The sequence below is a fragment of the Salvelinus sp. IW2-2015 genome, linkage group LG5 (genome assembly GCF_002910315.2).
Source record: "Salvelinus sp. IW2-2015 linkage group LG5, ASM291031v2, whole genome shotgun sequence".
Lineage (NCBI taxonomy): Eukaryota > Metazoa > Chordata > Actinopteri > Salmoniformes > Salmonidae > Salvelinus > Salvelinus sp. IW2-2015.
The window spans coordinates 33,673,900-33,698,307 of record NC_036844.1 but is presented as its reverse complement, the minus strand read 5'-3'; the positions used below and the strand labels follow the sequence as shown (position 1 = coordinate 33,698,307).

The following is a 24,408-nucleotide window of genomic DNA, read 5'->3' as shown; positions in this document are numbered from 1 at the left end:
TTCATGGCTTGTGGGCCCTGGAGTCATCCTTATGACATTTTGTGCTGCCATCCTGCCCTGGTTGTCATATGGTGACAAGGACCATGTTATTTTGCAGCTCTTTGATAAAAATCTCTCTCTTTCAGCTTGGGGGATTTCTTCTTCATCTAAAGATGATGCATCGTGCTCTGGGTTGTATTCTTCCCCATATTCTTCTTCAGATACCTCCTCCTCTTCTAAATCATTGTTCTCTTGTTCCTCCTGGACATCTGAAAAAATTTGATCTACGACCTGTTCGGCACTGAAACGTGGACTCATGGCTTCAGCAAAGAGAGAACTGGGGGGACTGTCATCTGCAGCACATTTATAGCCTCTGACTGCATTACCAATTAGTAAACAATACTTTCAAGAAATGTTTATTTTGTCTGAAATGTTGTTTATTTTGTCTGAAATTGTTTTTATTTTGTATGTGAACTTGAGTCATGTGTGGGGTCGTGGAGGGGCGATGCTGCACATGCACAAGAACGTTTTAGTTTAGTCTGAGTTCAATGAGTAGCACACATAATCTACATTTCTCAGCGTGTGTGTGTGTGTGTGTGTGTGTGTGTGTGTGTGTCTTCCTCTCCGCAATACATACTGCTGTGTTGTGTGTTGTGTGTGTGTGTGTGTGTGTGGTGTGTGTGTGTGTTGTGTGTGTGTGTGTGTGTGTGTGTGTGTGTGTGTGTGTGTGTGTGTGTGTGGTGTGTGTGTGTGTGGTGTGTGTGTGTGTGTGTGTGTGTGTGTGTGTGTGTGTGAGTCTTTGTGGTGTGTAAATTATTTATAACTGCCAAATCAAAAATGACCCTAAGACAATCTTTGTACCCTGGTGGTGTACACCTTTCATGGAAATATGAACAAAGGCAGGTTTTTTCTAATGTTGGGGTCACTCCAGGAAAAGTCATCACATTTCAAGTTGAAAAAAGATCATCTAGGGGGTTTTCTCTGCTGTTAAACATAGTGGTGGGTCATTTTGACCCTTAAGCCAACACAAGGTTAAGCAACGGTTAAGCAACAGGATAATATAAAATGTATACATTGCATTTTTAGAAGCACTATAAATGAAAGACAAGCTTGTTGACAGCACAACTTCTTGGTGTGTCACACTTCTTTATGTCACACGTTACTTGGTGTGTCACACTTCTTTATGTCACACGTTGCTTGGTGTGAACTCCCAACCACAAGTACTGTTTTAAAAACAGAAGTTGTAACTTATTACACATTGTGAGGTATTATTCACTACCATGTAGTTTGATGAGAACAAGGGATTTGGGGACCATCTGTAAGTGTCAGCATTACTGAAGCAGGAAGAGGCATTGTAATGCTGTAATATCAATATATTAGCAATATAAGTGTATGATTTCAGAAACAAAATGTATCTTCAAGTATCAACATCTGTTGTGGGTCATCACATTCAGTCATCTTATTATTACACAGATTTATTTGATGGAGAAAATATTAATTCATACAAATACTGACGAAATTAACTTACCAAAGTCTAATGTAGAGAAAAATAGTTGACATTTTCTAGAATGAAATTAATGAGTCACGCAGGTCACAGGTCACTTCTTTGACTGCTTCTTGCTCACATCAATTTTACCCAGGGGGATTGTATTTATTTTTGTTTTGCTGTGGTCTGCGGGGGCGCTGCCTGTGCACATTCTCTCCGCTATGCTCTCCTCATACTTCATAAATCCTCTCCTCTACAATATGAAAACAGTTGAACAACAGTTTGTGATGTTAGTTTGACCTCTGCTCAGTGACCACACTCTACTTAAGACATGTGGAGGTCAGCTGACACACCTTTCATTTATAGCTTCCAGACAACAACTGAAAGGTCAATAATTAGACTCACAGTATAAGCACATGTTTAAACCTGAATTCACATAATTTTACTATTCCTTGAACATCAGCATCTTCTTAGTATTTGTTTGTATGACGTCATCAAAAAGGGCATGAGATGTCATTTTAATGTATGTAAAGTAAGTACACTGTATGGTCAATCATTTCACTTTCATGGTCTCTCTTTGCCTTTCTGTTGGTCTGTTAGTGTGATACAGTACACAATAACTTCAACTAGAGTCTCTTTTCACAGGGAGACATTGTCTGGTTTATATTCAAAAGGACTGATTCAATTAAATATTGTGCACTTAGAAGTTACACATTCTAACAATCCAATATTTTACATTGATAGTGCTTTCTAATGTCTCACCAGGGGTCTTCACACCTCCATAACAAAGCATGCAAGGTTTAGTACACTGTGAAAAAGATGAGATTACAAAACATTTTTTTTTATATGCAACTACATATATCTTTGTCTTATCTTTTATTCTGTTTTCCATATCATGTTTTCACTGCAACAATACAGTATATGTAAGAAATAATACATGAACATCTCTAAATACTTTAAACAATGTAAAATATGTACAAAGCCTTTATTTATTTACAGCCCCTCATTAACAATATATTATGTAACAATTGTAAATGAGTATTTGATCTCAAATAGACATTGGTACAACAACATGGATGCCTAAAAAGAAAGAAAGCATTACATTTACAATATGATATCACGGCTCAGTTTACAGGAAATGTTCACATGCGTTCACTCTAGCAATAGAGCTAAGGTCTGAAAAGTTACAAAATACTTTAAAATTGTTATACCATTGTACAATGTACATTACAAAATGAGACAGTAATTCATGTTAACAAACTAAAAACTACATGCAGTGCATCTTCCTAGCATTCCTTGCATGATGCATGATGTCATCTTGTTGTGTTCATTTGACACTAGTCTTTAAGTTTGATGGTCTGTCTCATCTACTCAATCATCCACATAATGTTCAGTCAACCCTTGTCTTAAATCTGCTTTACAAAGCTACATGTGGTTAAAATGTCTAGCCTTGAGTCTATGGGCTTCCTGCCACCTCTGGGTTCACAGCCATTTTGATCTGTCCATACTCCACCGTCTCTGTGGCTGGGGGCCTCTGCTTCCTTGCTTGATTTATTTTCTTGCCTATTTTCACATCAGCGTAAACAACATCCTCGTCAACGGATTCTGAAAAATGAAAGAAAAGCTGTAGTACAATCTGGACATTAAACAAAATGTCATGTTTATTCAACATTGAAAACGTTCTGGACTTGAAACTAAATTGCCTAGAAAATTMTACCTGAATGATCAAATCTGGATCTTTTTTTCTTGCATAGATGGTTAATACCAACAAACAGTGCAAGAAGGAATGTGAGAGTTCCAACAGTCAGAGCCACAGACACTGTCACAGCTACTGAAGGAAACTGGGGAGACAACTAGAAAGAAAACATCAGAACACAACACTTGTTGACCATGTAAATGAAACAGAGTTGTACTCTTAATTCAAAAGGTGGGAATGAAACTGTCCTGAGATTACCTGAGCAGGCCAAGGAGAGATCAATAGTGGAGCTGCTGCTGCTAACTTTATTCTGAACCATACAGGTCAGGGTTCCTGTCACATCACTCTTCAGTATGATGACACTGTTCTGGTAGTGGTCATAGGCTACACTCCTGGTCAGATTCTGGCCATTCAGGGTCCAGCTGTACTGAAGACCATCTCCCTCTGAAGAGCTCTCCATGAGGCAGACAGAGGTGAGACAACACTGGCTCTGACACCGTGGCTGACAGACACAAACACAAGAGATCACTCTAATACCCTAACTCTGATTCATGCAAACATTGTATCTAAAGTACTGTATGATGTAACAATATACTCTCTATGTGTTGTACTACTGCTGCCAAGTCCTACATTACCAACCTATTGAAGTACTGACATCCTGGCAAACTTTCAGAAACTTCCCTCACCAGGAAAAGGATGTATGAAGTCTTTCGGCTTAACTCAAAAATAAAGGATTCTGTACCTTGTATCTCAAGTAGCAGGTTGACTTTGTGCAACACTGCTCCCTCTGAATTATATGTTTCCAATTGATAATCTCCACTGTCTTCCTCTATAACTCTGTCCAGTCTGAATGTTCCATTGTTAAAGAACTCAGAGCGATTCACATAATTCTGATGCAATTTAGATCTCCAGTCTTCTCCAGTTTMGAAGTGCAGACTACGAGTAAGATCTTTTTTAAATGTTATTTCTTCATTACTGCTGTCTGCAGCCAGCTGTATGGACAAAGATTCTCCCAGAGCCCCATAGCATTGATGAGTTCCATTCTTGTGAGAGAGATTACAGGCCACGGCACTAACTGTGGAGCAATGATCTTAGGTCAGCATGTTATGATATGGGGACAAGGTTAGTGTAGGGACATAGACAAACACTATACAGCATACACATCCACACTCCATTACCCCAGGGGACAGCAACAGGCCATTCTTGAACATGGGAGACATTCTTACTAATCTGCTATAGAACCAGTTTGGATTTGAGTATAACTTTGATATGACTAAAGTCTTTAGTGAGAGTAATAATGCTTTAATATTTAATAATTTCTGCACTCCGAATTGATATTCATGATATGAATAAGCCCGTTTTATTTTGTCTGGCTTGSCGTTTAAAAAAAACCTGAATCTTCTTTTCTCATATATTAAAAAAAAGATGTCGCTATGTGTAGACAATGTCATAAGCAAATAGYTCAACTGAGATATGACTAAAGAGTTAATCAGGGTGATTTTTCCACAAAGAGACAGGTTTTTTTTCTGGATTGACAAAAAGCTCTCTTAAAAAGCATGTTGATGAGTTAGTCAAAAAATTAAGAATTAAGTTGGGCTTCTTCTATAGGAATAGGGCCTTTCATTAAATAGTAGAAAACAGATCATTCAATCTACATTAATTCCTGTTATAGATTATGGTGATATTAAATACARGAATGCAGCTACCAGTGTTTTGAAGCCCTTGGACACAATTTATCATAGAACACTTTATTTTATAACATCTGACAGTTTTGACACCACTGTATCCTTTATCATAAAGTTGATTGGACCTCGCTAAAAACACGTAGGTCACTTCCTTATCCTGTTTTTGTTTATAAAGCCTTAGTCAATAAACTACCAATTTACTTAACATCATTGTTGAAATATAGAAACTCAGATTACAARASMAGATCACAGGGTTGGTTAATGATGGAGACTCCACGTGTATCCACAGAGTTGGGTAAATCTGTATTTTCTTACCAGGCCCCTATCATGTGGAATAATTCCAAGTAATATATTGTAGTGAGATCATTTCTTTCTTTCGAGATATGAATACCGTGTTTGTCCACGTCACCATCAGACCATTTTATTGGTAAACCCTATGGTAATGTAAAAGCTTTTTTGTGATCCAGTAGGTAGTATCGCACACATAATTTGGTTGTTGTCACGTTCCTGACCTATTTTTATGTTATTTTGATTATGTTTAGTTGGTCAGGGCGTGAGTTGGGGTGGGCATTGTATGTTGTGTGTGTTTTGTTTAGTCTATGGGTGTTGTATTGTGTATGGGATAGATAATTGTGAGGTTGTCTAGTTATGTCTATGGCTGCCTAGATTGGGTCTCAATCAGAGACAGCTGTCATTCATTTGTCTCTGATTGGGAGCCATATTTAAGGTAGCCATAGGCAGTAGGCTTTTGTGGGTAGTTGTCTATGTAGAACGTTTGTAGCCTGTATGTATGTGCACAACGTTTGTAGCTTCACGGTTGTTTTGTTAGTTTGTATAGTGTTTTGTGTCGTGTTCATCTTCGTGGTGTTAATAAAAGAAGATGGCTTATGTTCCAAATGCTGCGTTTTGGTCCGTCTCTCAACCACACGATCGTGACAGTTGTAATCCAGAGAGGTTAGAAAAAGTATCTAGATCTTCTATGAGGCTGTGGAGGGATCCAGATTGTGGATTTAAAAGAAAACATGAATCATTAGCGTACAATTTATACCTCGGTTTTCAAACCCTGGATTTCTAGCCCCTTGATATTATTGTTGGATCTGATTTTAATAACAAACATTTCAATTGCCATAATAAATAGATATGCCGATAGGAGACAGCCTTGTTTAGGTCCTCTTGACAGTTTAATACTTTCAGAGAAGTAGCCATTATTTACTATTTTACACTATACATAATTTTAACCCATTGTATAAGAGATTCTCAAAAATGTAAATATTCCAGGCATTTATATATAAATTGCAGTCATACTTTATCAAAAGCCTTTTCAAAGTCAGCTATGAATACCAGGCCTGGTTTCCTTAGATTGCTCAAGGTTGTCTATCGTTTCCGGTATTTGTCTTATATTATCTTATATTATTATCCATGTTAAAATCCTGTGTGACATGGATGAAAATAATTTGGTATACCTGAACTGGTATTCCATCCAGCTCTGAAGTTTTCCCAGACTTAAAGGCTTTAATTGCATCAAGAAGTTCCTCCTCTCCAATTTGGCCTTCACATGAGTCTTTCTGTACAGCTGTTAATTTTACATTATTAATAAATAAAAATTTACTTTGGTTAATGGAGATGGAGGAGACAGAAATGAAGACGTGCTTAAAGTACATGGCTTCCTCTTTCAAAATAATGTTTGGTGAATCATGGGTGACACTGTCATTTGTAACAAGTTTATGTAAATTATTTTTGTTAGCAATTCTATGTTGAAGATTACAAAATAATTTGGTGAATTTTTTCCAATAAATTTTTATAATATATTACACTTGATATTTCTTGAATAGGTTTGTCCATTTATTTTGGTATTTCCTCTAACTTATTCTGTGCCTATCTGCTACAGTTTTTATTGCTATATATCTGTAAAAATTGTACTTCTATTTACTTTGTTAATACAAACTATTTTGACCTAAATTGCTTTTGTTTTAAATATGATTATTGTAATTGCATGCCTTCTAAAGGCACATTTAAAAGTGTCCCATACAATAAGGGGATCTGCTGTACGTTCAGTATGTTATGTCAGAAAAAGTCAGTTCTTCATTCTTCTGTCCGAGATCTTAAGTATTCGCCCCTTTTTTTCAATTATCGCCAAAAATGACGTACCCAAATCTAACTGCCTTTAACTCAGGTCCTGAAGCAAGGATATGCATATTTCTGGTACCATTTGAAAGGAAACACTTTTAAGTTTGTGGAAATGTGAAAGGAATGTAGGAGAATATAACACAATAGATCTGGTAAAATATAATACAAAGAAAAAAACAACAAGAGAAAGGTCATAATGTATTATTCCAGCCCAGGTGCAATTTAGATTTTGGCCACTAGATGGCACCAGTGTATGTGCAAAGTTTTAGACTGATCCAATGAACCATTGCATTTCTGTTAAACTGTTGTATCATGACTGCCAAAATGTGCCTAATTTGTTTATTGATAACTTTTCATGTTCAAAATTGTGCACTCTCCTCAAACAATAACATAGTAATATTTCACTGTAATAGCTACTGTAAATTGGACAGTGCAGTTAGATTAACAAGAATTTATTATTTCTGACAATATCAGATATGTCTATGTCCTGGGAAATGTTCTTGTTACTTACAACCACATGCTAATTGCATTAGCCTATGTTAGCTCAACCATCCCGTGGAAGGGACACCGATCCCAAAGAAGTTTTAAAAACAACTTATCATCAAATAGGCTTTGATTAACTTTCCAATATCCTCGCCCACATGGAAATTCTGTAAGAGTAATGTGTATGCCAATTATTTCATAGTCCGACCGCATTCTATCCCCTATCAACACTTTTAAAACTTTTTGTGAGAACAAGAATTACATAAGAAAGTAGTCAAGATGACTAGCTTGACTGAGCCTCCGCTATGTATATCTCACTAGGTCAGGATATAGATGCCTCCATATATCCACTAGTTTCAATATATCCTTGATATTCGTGATTTCCTTAAGTGCAGGAGGGTGATAGTTTGTAGTGTGATTTCCTTTACGGTCATTGAGGTATTTAAAAACGTATTATAATCTCCCACCATAGTAATAGAGTCTTGTATTGCTTGAAGGCTTGATCAATTATTATATACATTTTCAAAGACCCCTAGACTTAGCGAATACACCAATATTAGCAGGCTAGTTAATCAGTTTCGTAACAAGTATGTAAGTGTATGTCTGTGATGCATTAATGTAAGTCTGAAGGTGCATAATATAACAATAATGGAATACCAAATATTCACATTTTTGATAAGCAAACATTTTAAATATCTCAGTTCTTCATTATTTATCTAACACTTGTTATTAGTGATTATTATTATTTTGGGTACATTTGGTCACTATATTATCTAATAAATGTAAATTGGATAGGCAGAACACGTTCAACTATTAGGATCATTGTTAGTGTCTTATTAAGGCTTGTCTAGGCCTCTGTTCTGTGTAATATCATTTCTCACCTTGTACTGCTGCTGCTACTGCTGCTGCCACCACCACCAGAACTATAGTAATCACAGGATCCATTTCTCTTCAGGCTGCACAAGACGAGTGACATTTAGCAGAATTCTCACGGGAGCACTACCATAAATACTGAGTGAATTGTCGTGAACTGATCATAATGTGGTGATACTCGACAAATGAAAGACAGGCTTGTAGAGAAGACAATGTGCATGTTTGTCAGGGTGACAAACAGACTTTGACACTTTTGTAAGCAGTGCATACCTAGTGTGAACAGAAAACCACAAGTATACTGTGCCTGCTTGCAAACTTTATATTTTATTCCACTTAACTTGTTGGTATGCATTTACTGCCATATTATTTATTGATGATTGACCACAGCTAAGGTGGATGAATAGTGTCAATTAAACATCTAAAATATAATCCAAGGAGCAGGTCACTAACTTTAACCCTAATCAACTGCAATGGAAAATATAATAATATAAAGAAAAAACAATTAAATTCTCTGATCCAATAAAAACATTATCAAAATCATTGTAGAGATCCTGACAATAGTTTCCAATGTTAGTATTTGTTTTTTGGAAAAATATATTTCAATATTCAATACTGTTTGTCTTTTATCTTGTTGTAAATATTGGTTTTGTTAGTAATGGTACCTTGGGAATGTTCATTCTGTATGGGCCAGTTTCCCGGTCCGAGATTAAGTCTAGTCCGCAAACTGAAAAACATAATCAATAAAGAATGCCTATTGAAATAGCTTTTTAGTCCAGGACTAGTGACGCCGGCAAACCAGCAAAGCGTTCATATATGTTCAACCATATAATTTTCCATTATAATCACAAAATATTATCATTGCATGCAATTAATAGTAACCTGGAGTGTTTCCATGTATACAGTGCTTCCTGAAAGTATTCAGACCCCTCAACTTMTTACACGTTTTTTTACGTTACAGCCTTATCCTCAAATGTTGTAAATCGTTGTATTTAGCCGCTCATCAGTCTACACACAATGCACCATAATGACAAACCAAAAACAGCTGTTTCGAATTTTTTTGCAAATGTATAAAAAAAACAGAAATATCACATTTACATAAGTATTCCGACCCTTTACTCAGTACTTTGTTGAAGCACCTTTGGCAGTGATTACAGCCTCAAGTCTTCTTGGGTATGATGCTACAATCTTGGCACACCTGTATCTGGAGAGTTTCTCCCATTCTTCTCTGCAGATCCTCTCTAGCTCTGACAGGTTGGATGGGGAGCGTTGCTGAACAGCTATTTTCAGGTCTTTCCAGAGATGTTAGTTCGGGCTGGGCCATTCAAGAACATTCAGAGACTTGTCCCAAAGCCACTCCTGCATTGTTTTGGCTATGTGCTTAGGGTCTTTCCACTGTTGGAAGGTGAACCTTTGCCCCAGTCTGAGGTCCTGAGCACTCTGGAGCAGGTTTTCATCAAGGATCTCTGTGTACCTTGCTCCGTTCATCTTTGCCTCGATCCTGACTTGTCTCCCAGTCCTTGCCATTGAAAAATATCCCCACAGCATGATGCTGCCAGCACCATGCTTCACTGTAAGGATGGTGCCAGGTTTCCTCCAGACGAGACGCTTGGCATTCAGGCCAAAGAGTTCAATCTTGTTTTCATCAGAACAGAGACTCTTGTTTCTCATGGTCTGAGAGTCTTTAGGTACCGTTTGGCAAACTCCAAGTGAGTTATCATGTACCTGAGAAGTGGCTTCTGTCTGGCCACTCTACCATAAAGGCCTGATTGGTGGAGTGCTGCAGAGATGGATGTCCTTCTGGAAGGTTCTCCCATCTCCACAGAGGAACTCCAGAGCTCTGTCAGAGTGACCATCGGGTTCTTGGTCACCTCCCTGACCAAGGCCCTTCTATTCAATTGCTCAGTTTTTCCGGGCGGCCTGTTCTAGGAAGAGTCTTGGTGGTTCCAAACTTCTTCCATTTAATAATGATGGAGGCCACTGTGTTGATGGGGATGCTGTCTCGGAGACAATGCTGTCTCGGAGCTCTGCGGACAATTCCCTCGATTATTGGCTTGGTTTTTGCTCTGACATGCACTGTCAACTGTGGGACATTATATAGACAGTTGTGTGCCTTTCTAAATCATCTCCAATCAGTTGCATTTATCACAGATGGACTCCAATCCAGTTGTAGAAACATCTCAAGGATGATCAATGGAAACAGGTATCAACTGAGCTCAATTACGAGTCTCATAGCAAAGGGTCTGAATACTTATAAAAATAAGGCATTTCTAGGTTTTTTAATTTATGCATTTACAAACATTACTAAAAACCTGTTTTCGCTTTTGTCAATATGGGGTATTGTGTGTAGATTGCTGGGTATTTTCCTTTTTTAAATCCATTTTAGAATAAGGCTGTAACGTAACAAAATATGAAAAAGGTCAAGGGGTCTGAATACTTCCCGAAGGCAATGTACATATACACACAGTACCAGTCAAAGGTTTGGACACACCTGCTCATTCAAGGGTTTATCTATATTTTTACTATTTTCTACATTGTGGAATAATAGTGAAGATATCAACACTATTAAATAACACATATMGAATCATGTAGTAACCAAAAAAGAGTTAAACAAATCAAAATGTATTTTATATTTGAGATTCTTCGAAGTAGCCACCCTTTGCCTTGATGACAGCTTTGCACACTCTTGGCATTCCCCAACCAGCTTCACCTGGAATGCTTTTTCAACAGTCTTGAAGGAGTTCCCACATATGCTGAGCACTTGTTGGCTGCTTTTCCTTTTCCACTCTGCGGTCCAACTCATCCCAAACCATCTCAATTGGGTTGAGGTCGGGTGATTGTGGAGGCCAGGTCATCTGATGCAGCACTCCATCCCTCTCGTTCTTGGTCAAATAACCCTTACACAGCCTGGGGGTGTGTTGGGTCATTGTCATGTTGAATAACAAATGATAATCCCACTATGCACAAACCAAATGGGATGGTGTATCGCTGCAGAATGGTGTGATAACCATGCTGGTTAAGTGTGCATTGAATTCTAAATAAATCACTGACAGTGTCACCAGCAAAGTACCCCGACACCATCACATCTCCTCCTCCGTGTTTCACGGTGGGAACTATACATGCTGAAATCATCTGTTCAGTTACTCTGCATCTCACAAAGACACAGCGGTTGGAACCAAAAATCTCAAATTTGGACTCATCAGACCGAAGGACAGATTTCCACCGTTCTAATGTCCATTGCTTGTGTTTCTTGACCCAAGCAAGTCTCTTCTTATTATTAGTATACTTTAGTAGTGGCTTTTTTGCATCAATTTGACCATGAAGGCCTGATTCATGCAGTCTCCTCTGAACAGTTGATGTTGAGATGTGTCTGTTACTTGAAATCTGTGAAGCATTTATTTGGGCTGCAATTTCTGAAGCTCTCATGAACGTATCCTCTGCAGCAGAGGTAACTCGGGGTGGTCCATTCCTGTGGGGGTCCTCATTAGAGCCAGTTTCATCATAGTGCTTCATGATTTTTGCGACTGCACTTGAAGAAACGTTCAAAGTTCTTGAAATGTTCCTGATTGACTGACCTTCATGTCTTAAAGTAATGATGGACTGTCGTTCCTCTTTGCTTATTTGAGCTGTTCTTACCATAATATGGACTTGGTCTATTACCAAATAGGGCTACCTTCTGTATACCAATCCTACCTTGTCACAACACAACTGATTYGCTCAAARGCATTAAGAAGGAAAGAAATTCCACAAATTAAGTGTTAATTTAAATGCATTCCAGGTGACTATCTCATGAAGTTGGTGGAGAGAATGCCAAGAGTGTGCAAAGCTATCATCAAGGCAAAGTGTGGCTACTTTGAAGAATCTCAAATATAAAATATATTTTGATTTGTTTAACACTTTTTTGATTATGAAATGATTCCATGTGTTATTTCATAGTTGTAATGTCTTCACCATTATCCTACAATGTAGAAAATAGTACAAATAAAGAAAAACCCTTGAATGAGTTTGTTTACATGTAATAACAAGATGTTCTACCTTATGATGTTTCATTCAAAACAACACTAATTGTCGTCTAGCTCTCAATACAGGAAGAACATCAGATACTGTAGACATAAACATGAAAACAGAGTGGGAGGTGCACCAAAGTGCCATCTCTCAGAAGTGGTTTCATGAAACTTGCCATGCTCAACGGATGGAGCAGTTTGAAGAGAAATGCCATACTGCTTTGAGGAAACAGATCTCACTCAATGGGCTTTTTACATTTTACAGTTTAGTCATTTAGCAGATGCTATTATCCAGTGTGACTTACAGTTAGTGCATTCATCTTAATAAATCTTCTTCGGGCTTGGCCCCTTTATTCTCAATTTCCYCCTGAATGACGTGCCCAAAGTAAACTACATGTTGCTCAGGCCCTGAAGCCATGATATGCATATAATTGGTACCATTGGAAAGAAAACACTTTGAAGTTTGTTAAATTTTACAATAATGTAGGAGAATATAACACAATATACACTGCTCAAAAAAATAAAGGGAACACTTAAACAACACAATGTAACTCCAAGTCAATCACACTTCTGTGAAATCAAACTGTCCACTTAGGAAGCAACACTGATTGACAATAAATTTCACATGCTGTTGTGCAAATGGAATAGACAACAGGTGGAAATTATAGACAGTTAGCAAGACACCACCAATAAAGGAGTGGTTCTGCAGGTGGTGACCACAGACCACTTCTCAGTTCCTATGCTTCCTGGCTGATGTTTTGGTCACTTTTGAATGCTGGCGGTGCTTTCACTCTAGTGGTAGCATGAGACGGAGTCTACAACCCACACAAGTGGCTCAGGTAGTGCAGCTCATCCAGGATGGCACATCAATGCGAGCTGTGGCAAGAAGGTTTGCTGTGTCTGTCAGCGTAGTGTCCAGAGCATGGAGGCGCACCAGGAGACAGGCCAGTACATCAGGAGATGTGGAGGAGGCCGTAGGAGGGCAACAACCCAGCAGCAGGAACGCTACCTCCGCCTTTGTGCAAGGAGGAGCAGGAGGAGCACTGCCAGGCCACAAATGTGCATGTGTCTGCTCAAACGGTCAGAAACAGACTCCATGAGGGTGGTATGAGGGCCCGACGTCCACAGGTGGGGGTTGTGCTTACAGCCCAACACCGTGCAGGACGTTTGGCATTTGCCAGAGAACACCAAGATTGCAAATTCGCCACTGGCGCCCTATGCTCTTCACAGATGAAAGCAGGTTCACACTGAGCACATGTGACAGACGTGACAGAGTCTGGAGACGCCGTGGAGAACGTTCTGCTGCCTGCAACATCCTCCAGCATGACCGGTTTGGCGGTGGGTCAGTCATGYTGTGGGGTGGCATTTCTTTGGGAGGCCGCACAGCCCTCCATGTGCTCGCCAGAGGTAGCCTGACTGCCATTAGGTACCGAGATGAGATCCTCAGACCCCTTGTGAGACCATATGCTGGTGCGGTTGGCCCTGGATTCCTCCTAATGAAAGACAATGCTAGACCTCATGTGGCTGGAGTGTGTCAGCAGTTCCTTCAAGAGGAAGGCATTGATGCTATGGACTGGCCCGCCCGTTCCCCAGACCTGAATCCAATTGAGCACATCTGGGCCATCATGTCTCGTTCCATCCACCAACGCCACGTTGCACCACAGACTGTCCAGGAGTTGGCGGATGCTTTAGTCCAGGTCTGGGAGGAGATCCCTCAGGAGACCATCCGTCACCTCATCAGGAGCATGCCCAGGCATTGTAGGGAGGTCACACAGGCACGTGAGGCCACACACACTACTGAGCCTCATTTTGACTTGTTTTAAGGACATTACATCAAAGTTGGATCAGCCTGTAGTGTGGTTTTCCACTTTAATTTTGAGTGTGACTCCAAATCCAGACCTCCATTGGTTGATAAATTTGATTTCCATTGATAATTTTTGTGTGATTTTGTTGTCAGCACATTCAACTATGTAAAGAAAAAAGTATTTAATAAGAATATTTCATTCATTCAGATCTAGGATGTGTTATTTTAGTGTTCCCTTAATTTTTTTGAGCAGTGTATATGGTAGGAGAAAATCCAAAGAAAAACCAACCTGAATTATTTTTTSAGAGACCATCCTCTTAGAATGGCGAGTATAAGTACATATTGGAAGTTAGCTCCCAGGATGCAATTCCTATGGCTTCCACATGGTGTCAGCAGTCTATGTGCAAGGTTTCAGGCTTGTAACTTCCAAAACGAATAAGAAATATCAGTTTTAGTACAGGGACACAGTCTTGGAAATTTGTGTTTGCGCGCTATGAAGACAGGATGCACCTGCTAAAATCGGTTTCCCATTGAACATGATTTAGCAGATGTTCTTATCCAGAGCCATGTATTTTTCTATTTCGTTACTATTTTTCTTTGCTAATTTTCTGTCAACAAAGCTGTCATACAAATCATTAAAATCCAGACGGTAAGAAATATTATAGTTTGATTACATTTTAGGGTATCTGAGGAGTAAATAGAAACGTATTTTGACTTGTAGGAACAAAGTTTAGGGGTATATTTTCGGATTCCTGTCTCTGCATGTCGAACGACTGGATTACTCAAATCGATGGCGCCAACTAAACTGACTTTTTGGGATATAAAGAAGGATTTTATCTAACTAAACGACACTACATGTTATAGCTGGGACCCTTTGGATGACAAATCAGAGGAAGATTTTCAAAAAGTAAGTGAATATTTAATCGCTATTTGTGAATTTATGGTGCGCCGTCCTCAAGCAGTCGCATGGCATGCTTTCGCTGTAATAGCTACTGTAAATCGGACAGTGCAGTTAGATTAACAAGAATTTAAGCTTTCAACCGATATAAGACACTTATATGTACCTAAATGTTTAATATCCATAATTTTTATGTTTATATATTTGACTTGCGGGCCCTCCAGTTTCACAGGAATTTGTCCTGTTAGCGGGACGCCTGGACTTAAGATAGCTAGGTGGGACAACCACATACCACCATCATAGTAAGTCATTTTTTCTTCAATAAAGTAGCTTTCAGCAAAGTCAGAGCTAGTAACGGGGAAAATAGTCAAATGTGATTGTTAGTTTACAAAGCAGGGAGCCCAGACAACATCAAGTTGCCTTACGCTTTTAAAAGGTCAAAGAAAGTTACAATCTTACACAGCAACAGGAAGTGTCTTCATAATCAAATCAATTCTATAACTTCAATAATACTATGATTGAAGACGTATAGATCACATTACTGAAACTCTAAAAACACTGTAAAACTTTGCAATACCTTTAACTACATATATGTTTTCATTCAGAGACCCACATTCACAATATATTATATAAATATTGCACATTTTGATGTTGACCCTTTAGATACAAACCATTAAAAACAGACACACATGTACTTCTTGTTTGCGTGCTGCTGTGCAGTTTGTTGCTAACCTTACTTTGTTACCTGACAACTTTACGGGTTTACTTTTAATTACCGTGTGAATATTTGCCCTCGCTCAACTTTTTCCATTAAACTTTTTCACCCCGGACGCTTTATCTGGACGTGGTTCGTCAGGATCTCCACAGCCGAAGCTAGTTGTAACATTGACATTATGCCTTCTAATTGCAGTCGCTGTACTCATATACAGGAAAACGATCGCCTTATGACGAGGATCGCGTGCTGCAAGCCCAGCATCAGACTCAATCGTTAGGCAAGGGTCGAGCATTCTCTGGTCTCTCCTCCACCCGATACGGGGGCTGAGACACCGAGCCTCCCACCATTAGCTCTGACAAATGAAAACCCTAGTTATGGCGACTCCATTACCGTAGTATTAGACTTAAAAGGAATCATCCAGCGATCATACACTGTTTACCAGGGGGCAAGGCTACTGACGTTAAGGTTAATCTGAAGATGGTGCTGGCTAAGGCTAAAACTGGCGAGTGTAGAGAGTACAGGGATATTGTTTCACACGTTATAACGATGTTAGAATGAAACAGTCAGAGGTTACCAAGCGCAACACAGCTTCAGCGTGTAATCAGCTAGAAAGGTGTGTAGCATCGAGTAATTTTCTCTGGCCCCCTCCCAGTTAGGGGGAGTGATGAGCTCTACAGCAGAGTCTCACATCTCAATCACTGGTCGAGAACTGTTTTCTGCGCCTCCCAAAAGATAGAATTGTGTAGATAATTGGCCCTCTTTCTGGAACTCACCCACAAACAGGACCAAGCCTGGCCTGCTGAGGAGTGACGGACTCCATCCTAGCTGGAGGGGTTCTCTCATCTTATCTACGAACATAGCTCCACAATGAGACAGGGTGTTAGCCAGCCTGCCAGCTTAGTGGAGTCTGGCACTAGCATAGTCAGTGTAGTCAGCTCAGCTATCCCCATTGAGACCGTGTCTGTGCCTCAATCTAGGTTGGGCAAATCTAAACATGGTGCTGTTCGCCTTAGCAATCTCACTGGAATAAAGACCTCCTCCATTCCTGTCATTATTGAAAGAGATTATGATATCTCACATCTCAAAATAGGGCTACTTAATGTTAGAATACTCACTTCCAAGGCAGTTATAGTCAATGAACTTATCACTGATCATAATCTTGATGTGATTGGCCTGACTGAAACATGGCTTAAGCCTAATGACTTTACTGTGTTAAATGAGGCCTCTCCTCCTGGTTACACTAGTGATCATATCCCCCCCGCAACCCGCAAAGGCGGAGGTGTTGCTTTCATTTACGATAGCAATTTCAATTTACACAAAAACACGACACCATTTTCGTCTTTTGAGCTACTAGTCATGAAATCTATGCAGCCTACTCAATCACTTTTTATAGCTACTGTTTACAGGCCTCCTGGGCCYTATACAGTGTTCCTCACTGGTTTTAGACCTCATCATAGCACTGAGATTGAACTTGTGAAGGTGGTAAATTACCTTTTAATGGCGTCAGACCGAGACTCTGCATCTGTCCCCGTGCTCCTAGACCTTAGTGCTGCTTTTGATACCATTGATCACCACATTCTTTTTGAGAGATTGGAAACCCAAATTGGTCTACATGGACAAGTTCTGGCCTGGTTTAGATCTCATCTGTCGGAAAGATATCAGTTTGTCTCTGTAGATGATTTGTCCTCTGACAAATCAACTGTAAATTTCGGTGTTCCTCAAGGCTCCGTTTTAGGACCACTATTGTTTTCACTATATATTTTACTTCTTGGTCATGTCATTCGGAAAACATAATGTTAACTTTCACTGCTATGCAGACGACACACAGCTGTACATTTCGATGAAACATGGTGAAGCCCCAAAATTGCCATCCCTGAAAGCCTGTGTTTCAGACATAAGATGTTCTACTTTTAAACTCGGACAAAACAGAGATGCTCGTTCTAGGTCCCAAGAAACAAAGAGATCTTCTGTTGAATCTGACAATTAATCTTGATGCTTGTACAGTCGTCTCAAAAAAAACTGTGGAGGACATCGGCATTACTCACTTTTTTGACGAACATATGTTGTGGATGAATCAGAATTAGTTGGGTAACATAGATAATTAAGATGTCTTATCTGCATAATATGCTTATGTGATATACTTGTTATTAGAATGTATCCCTTTGGACTCTGGTGTTGGCAGTTGCACTTGTTCCTTCAGCTGGGGCTCAGTCACTTGGGGCCCAGAGAGGGGAGAGGTCAGGCTGTTTTTCATATATCCCTGGTGCTATCCAGAATACCAGAAGGGGAAGAGGACAGGATGGAACATTGTCTTCATATGTGAATGTGTCTTTACCTATTCTTAAACCATGTGAAGGGATGGCGTGATTAATGGGGAACCAAATACTAAGGCAATGAGCGAGTCGAGATCCGTCGGTAGTTCCCGGGCTGCTAGTTCGTCCTCAACTTCCTTCGATAATCCGTGTAGGAATGCGTCGAACAGCGATTACGGGTTCCAGGCACTCTCAGCTGCCAATGTGCAGAAATCCACTGCATAGTCTGCCAAACTGCGGGAGTCTTTCCGAAGCTGGAGTAACTTCAGGGCAGCCTCTCTCCCGGACAACGGAGAATCAAAAACCTTCTTCACCTCCGCCACAAACTCCTCCAGATTAAAGCATACGGCCGGCTGTTGTTCCCACACGGCTGTAGCCCAGGCGAGAGTTCTCCCGGACATCAGCGTGATGAGGTACGCTATCTTAGAGTGGTCCAAGGAGAAGCAGGAGGGCTGCAGCTCGATGATGAGAGAACGCTGCGCGAGAAACGCCCGACAAGTTTCCAAGGTTACCGTCGTGGTACGCTGCCTGACAGACAACCAGCGGAATTGCGCCAGCAATGTGTGCAACGCACAGTCATGGCGTTCGGCCAAGGTCTGGAACCCTTCTATACTGAGTCAATGTGCAGGGTACCATGTAGGAATGAGGCTATATACTAGGAGTACCAGTACTGAGTCAATGTGCAGGGTACAAGGTAGTTGAGGTACTTGATGTTATACAGTATGTACATATGGGTAGGAGTGAACGTGACTAGGCAATCAGGACAGATAATAAACAGAGTAGCAGCAGCGTATGTGAAGAGTGTGAAAGTGTGTATGTGTGTGTATGTGTGTGTGCTTTCGTGCGTGTGTGGTGTCTTTGCATGTGTGTGTGTAAAATTCTGTATCGTGTGTGTGTGTGCGTCTATGCATGTGTGTGTGTTGGAGTGTCAGTGTAGTATGTGTGAGTGTGTGGGTAGAGTCTACTGAGTGCATAGAGACAGTGCAAAACAATTCAGATAAATAAATAATAAAGGGGGTACATTTACATTTCCCGGGTAGCCATTTGACTAAATGTTCAGCAGTCTTAAGGCTTGGGGTTAGAAGCTTTTCAGTTGGCTTTTGGTCACAGACTGGGCGCTCTGGTTCCGCTTGCCGTACGGTAGCAGAGAGAACAGTCTCAAACACAAGCGATCACTCAAATACCCTAACTCTGATTCATCCAAACATTATATCTAAAGTACTGTATGATGTAATAATATACTCTCTATGTGTTGTACTACTTCTGCCAAGTCCTACAGTACAAACCGATTGAAGTACTGACATCATGGTGACCTTTCAGAAATCTCTCTCACCAAGAAAAGGATGCAGGAAGTATTTAGGCCTAACTAAAAAATAAAACAATTCTGTACCTTGTATCTCAAGTAGCATGTTGACTCTGTGCAACACTGCTCCCTCTGAATTATATGTTTCCAAATGATAATCTCCACAGTCTTCCTCTATAACTCTGTCCAGTCTGAATGTTCCATTGTTAAAGAACTCAGAGCGATTCACATAATCCTGATGCAATTTAGATCTCCAGTCTTCTCCAGTTTGGAAGTGCAGAATACGAGTAAGATCTTTTTAAAATATTATTTCTTCATTACTGCTGTCTGCAGCCAGCTGTATGGACAAAGATTCTCCCAGAGCCCCATAGCATTGATGAGTTCCATTCTTGTGAGAGAGATTACAGGCCACGGCACTAACTGTGGAGCAATGATCTTAGGTCAGTATGTAAGTGTATGTCTGTGTTTCATAAATGTAAGTTTGAAGGTGCATTCAAGAGGAAAATATAACAAAAAGCACAATACAATATAATCACATTCATGCAAGGCAAATATTTGATCTATCTCAGTTTTGATTGTTTCTTTAACACTTGTTATTAGTGGACCCACTCTTACACATATGGACTGATTATAATTATTTTGTGTACATTTGGGACCTATAGAAGCACATAAATGTAAAATTGGATTAGAAGAACATGTTCAACTATTAGGATCATTGTTAGTGTCTTATTAAGGCTTGTCTAGGCCCCTGTTCTGTGTAATATCATGTCTCACCTTATGCTGCTGCAGCTACTGCTGCTGTCACCACCAGAACTATAGTAATCAGAGGATCCATTTCTCTTCAGGCTGCACAAGACGAGTGACATTTAGCAGAATTCTCACYGGAGCACTACCATAAATACTGAGTGAATTGWCGTGAACTGATCATAATGTGGTGATACTCAACAAATGAAAAATTGGCTTGTAGACAAGACAACACACTTGTTTGACAGGGTGACAAACAGATTTTGACACTTTTGTAAGCAGTGCATGTCTAGTGTGCAGAGAAAACCACAAGTATACTGTGCCTGCTTGAAAAACAATATATTTTATTCCACTTAACATTGTTAGGCATTAACTACCATATTACTTAACCCGTGTGTGGTGTTCATGTTTTTGTTATTCACCCAATGATATTGAGTTTTTAAAACAATACAGCCATAATAATTAGTAGTAAAAATACTTAGATGTTGACTTATATCAATTACAAGCAATATGGACATTTATACATAGTTAATATTTGTCATTTACCTCTGATAGATCACATTTATCAGTGAAAGCACTATTTGTAAAAATAGAAATGTATATATATTATAATCAAGACATGGGTGGAATAAATCATGTTTATCTTGAACAAATATAAATGAAACAAGGTTTTCATCACTATTGATGTTTATTGCTTTGAACTGAACAAATTGGAAGGACACATTTTACATTCAGTATTTTAATGAAATAATAAACGAGCCCCATTGAACACAAATTAAGGCCGGTCTACACACCACATGAGAGACAGAGTTTTACTGTGTGTGTGTGTGTGTGTGTGTGTGTTGCAAATGTATTTCATGCACTTGATGCATGTGTACTGTGTCTTCCTGTCCTTTTTGGGTCCACACACATCGAAACGCTTCTTCTTATTGCTTCCGGCTGCAATCTAGAGTGATGAAATCACTTAGATCAGGAATTTTACTAACATCTCACTCACATGTATATTTACAGCAGACCAAGGTAGGAGAGTCAGACACACACATGCAACAACATCACGCACGCTTACTTCTGGTATTGGAGCTGCTGGTTCTGTGGGTCAGGCGAATGGGGCACAAGCCTTGATGTTATCCTCACATATAATCATGATAGGTATCAGTCTGGTGTTTTCTGTAATGACCTTAGTGATCACAGTTTTACAGCCTGTGTTCGTAATGGCTGCTCAGTGAAACGACCTGTGCTGATTTGTCYTTGCTTGCTGAAAAACTTTAATGAGCAAGCCTTCCTTCATGAACTGGCCTCTACAAAATGGTATAGAATCAGCTTGATCCCCACTGTCGAAGACGCTTGGACCTTCTTTTTTGATATTTTCAGTGGTATTGTTAACAAACATGCACCAATAAAGAAAATTAGAATTAAAACAGGTTCAGACCCTGATCTTGCAGTGTTACTCCACCTCAAGAATTGCATTTGGCAAAAGGCTCGGCACACGCATACTCAGGCTGATTGGCTCTCGTTCAGGCAAATGAGAAATAAGTGCACTCAGGCTATCCAGAAGGCCAAAGTTAGTTACTTTAAGGAGCAGTTCTCTCTCTCTGGGTCTAACCCCAAGAAGTTCTGGAAAACGGTTAAAGACCTGGAGAATAAACCCTCCTCCTCACAGCTGCCAATGTCACTTAATGTTGATGATGTGGTTGTTACTGACAAGAAGCACGTGGCTGAGCTCTTTAATCACCCCTTCTAATGCGACTAGCCCCGATGGTTCCCGCTACAAGGTTTCTCCCTGCAGGCAGTCACTGAGTTCGAAGTGCTGAAGGAGCTCCTGAAACTTGACCCCAAAAAACCACCTGGGTCAGATGGTTTAGACCCTTTCTTCTTTAAGGTTGCTGCCCCTGTCATCACCAAGCCTATCTCTGACCTCATTAACCTGTCTCTCCTATCTGGGGAGGTGCCCATTGCTTGGAAGGCAGCCACAGTTTGTCATTTATTTAAAGGGGGAGATCAAGCTGATCCTAACTGTTATAGGCCTATTTTTATTTTGCTGGAAGTGTTGGAAAAACGTGTCAATAATCAACTGACTGGCTTTCTTGATGTCTATGGTATTCTCTCTGGTATGCAATCTGGTTTCCGCTCAGGTTATGGATGTGTCACTGCAAACTTAAAGGACCTCAATGACGTCACCATTGCCCTTGATTCTAAGCAACGTTGTGCCTCTATTTTTATTGACTTGGCCAAAGCTTTTGATATGATAGATCATTCCATTCTTGTGGGCAGGCTAAGGAATATTGGTTTCTCTGAGGGGACTTTGGCCTGGTTTGCTAACTACCTCTCTCAAAGAGTGCAGCCATGAACACAAACTTAGAGGAATTGATAGGCCTGTTCTGTGTATTTAACAGATGAAGTGGGAGCTCTGGCTTCTTTTTTCATACTGTTCCTACCATCATCAGCTTCCTCTTGAGGAGCTCCTGTCCCAGCCTGTGCAGAGTAAAAAAGTTATCACGTGATGTTGTGGCCACGGAGTCCCTGTGTCAAGTTCAGAACAACCCACATCCCTTGGTTCTTCTCAGGGGCTCCTCCATCTGGCTTCCCCGTATACACTTGCAAGTTCCACACATATGATGAAGCAGCATCACAGGCAGCCCAGATCTTGATTCCATATTTTGCGGGTTTAGACTGTATGTACTGCCTGAAGGGGCAGCGGCCCCTAAATGGCATAAGCTGCTTATCAACGGTAACGTTGGGCCCAGGATCATAAAACAGGGGAAGGTGGTCCACCCACTTGTCCCACACTGACCTGATTACAGCTAGCTTGTCTCTCTGCCGCCGAGCTGGTCTGGTGTCTCGGTTCTCGAAGCGCATAATCCTCAAAATAATGTGGAAGTTTTCCAGAGACATTGTTGCACGGAAAAGTTCTCTGCCAGTTTCTGCATCCCACAMGGATTCTGTGGATTCCCAATTGGATCTGAAAACACCAGCAAGGATAAGATCCCAAAAGTATGCATGTAAATGAGTTTGGTCCATCTCCTTCCATCTCTTTCCAAAAACACGCCTTCCCTCCAAATTGGTGCAGTCCAGAATGATTTTCTGGATGGTGTCTGGTATGAACAGTTAAAAAAATACTTTATGTCCTGCACATGAGTAACCACCATTCGCGTCGGCTATGGTTGCATCCTTATCACATTAGCAGCCATGCGGGGTGGCTCATTCCTTGTGCAAGAAGACCATTCAATTTCACAATTTTTACATCCATATTTCTCCTCCTGCAGGCTGCTAATGAGCTGGTTGCTTACGGGCTGGTTCTGGGGCTGGCTGCTGACGGGCTGGTCTTGGGGCTGGCTGAGGGTCAATCTCATCCTCTTCTTCCAACTCACATTGATGCCATCTCGTCAGCGTGGACCAACATCCCTGTGGAACGTTTCCGACGACTTGAAGAATGCCCAAATAATTCAGGTTGTTTTGGAGACAACGGGGGTCCAACTCTGTACGAAATGTGTGTACCTAACAAACAGGCCAGTGAGTATAGGTAACAACTATATATTGTTTATATGTTTCTATGCAGATATGATTCTATGCATATATGTTTCAATGTATACTAGTGAAGACATCAAAACTATGAAATAACACATATGGAATCATGTAGTAACCAAAAAAGTGTTAAACATATCAAAATATATTTTATATTTCTGATTCTTCAAAGTAGCCACCCTTTGCCTTGATGACAGCTTTGCACACTCTTGGCATTCTCTCCACCAGCTTCTCCTGGAATGCTTTTTCAACCGTCTTGAAGGACTTCCCACATATGCTGAGCACTTGTTGGCTGCTTTTCCTTTTCCACTCTGCGGTCCAACTCAAACCATCTCAATTGGGTTGAGGTCGGGTGATTGTGGAGGCCAGGTCATCTGATACAGCACTCCATCCCTCTCGTTCTTGGTCAAATAACCCTTACACAGCCTTGTGTGTTAGGTCTGTCAGGACCCGGTGTGAGAAACAGTCACTAATAGTCGGCAGAACCCAGAAGATGAGGCAGACACAGCAGTACTAGAGACGGTGGTTTAATAAAGGAAAAAYATCTTCAGGCAAAAAATAAAAATCCACAACGTCAAAAGTAATGCCAAGAGAAAAAATGAATATCCTCCAAGATACAATGAAAATCCACAAAGTGGTAAGAACAGCAGGGAAAAACAAACCTCAAAAGAATAATCAAAAATAAACAAGAACAAAACCAGAGTACCTCAGGAAAATCCAACTAGAGAAATACATGTTCACAGCATGGCTGGGGCTGGGTGCTAACATACAAACACAGAG

At 40.2% G+C, this 24,408-nt stretch overlaps 1 protein-coding gene across 1 annotated transcript; it reads right to left on the bottom strand.

Annotated features, from left to right (window-relative positions):
• Window positions 1-2,447: 2,447 nt before the first annotated feature.
• On the bottom strand, window positions 2,448-23,456 carry LOC139027723 (uncharacterized). Its single transcript, XM_070443500.1, has 5 exons — window positions 23,348-23,456; window positions 19,475-19,656; window positions 18,250-18,535; window positions 3,183-4,251; window positions 2,448-3,070 (listed from the first exon to the last, which is right to left on the bottom strand). The coding sequence occupies exons 1-4, from the start codon at window positions 23,454-23,456 to the stop codon at window positions 3,788-3,790; spliced, it is 1,041 nt and encodes a 346-aa protein (XP_070299601.1). The 3' UTR covers window positions 2,448-3,070; window positions 3,183-3,787.
• Between the last annotated feature and the right edge of the window lie 952 nt (window positions 23,457-24,408).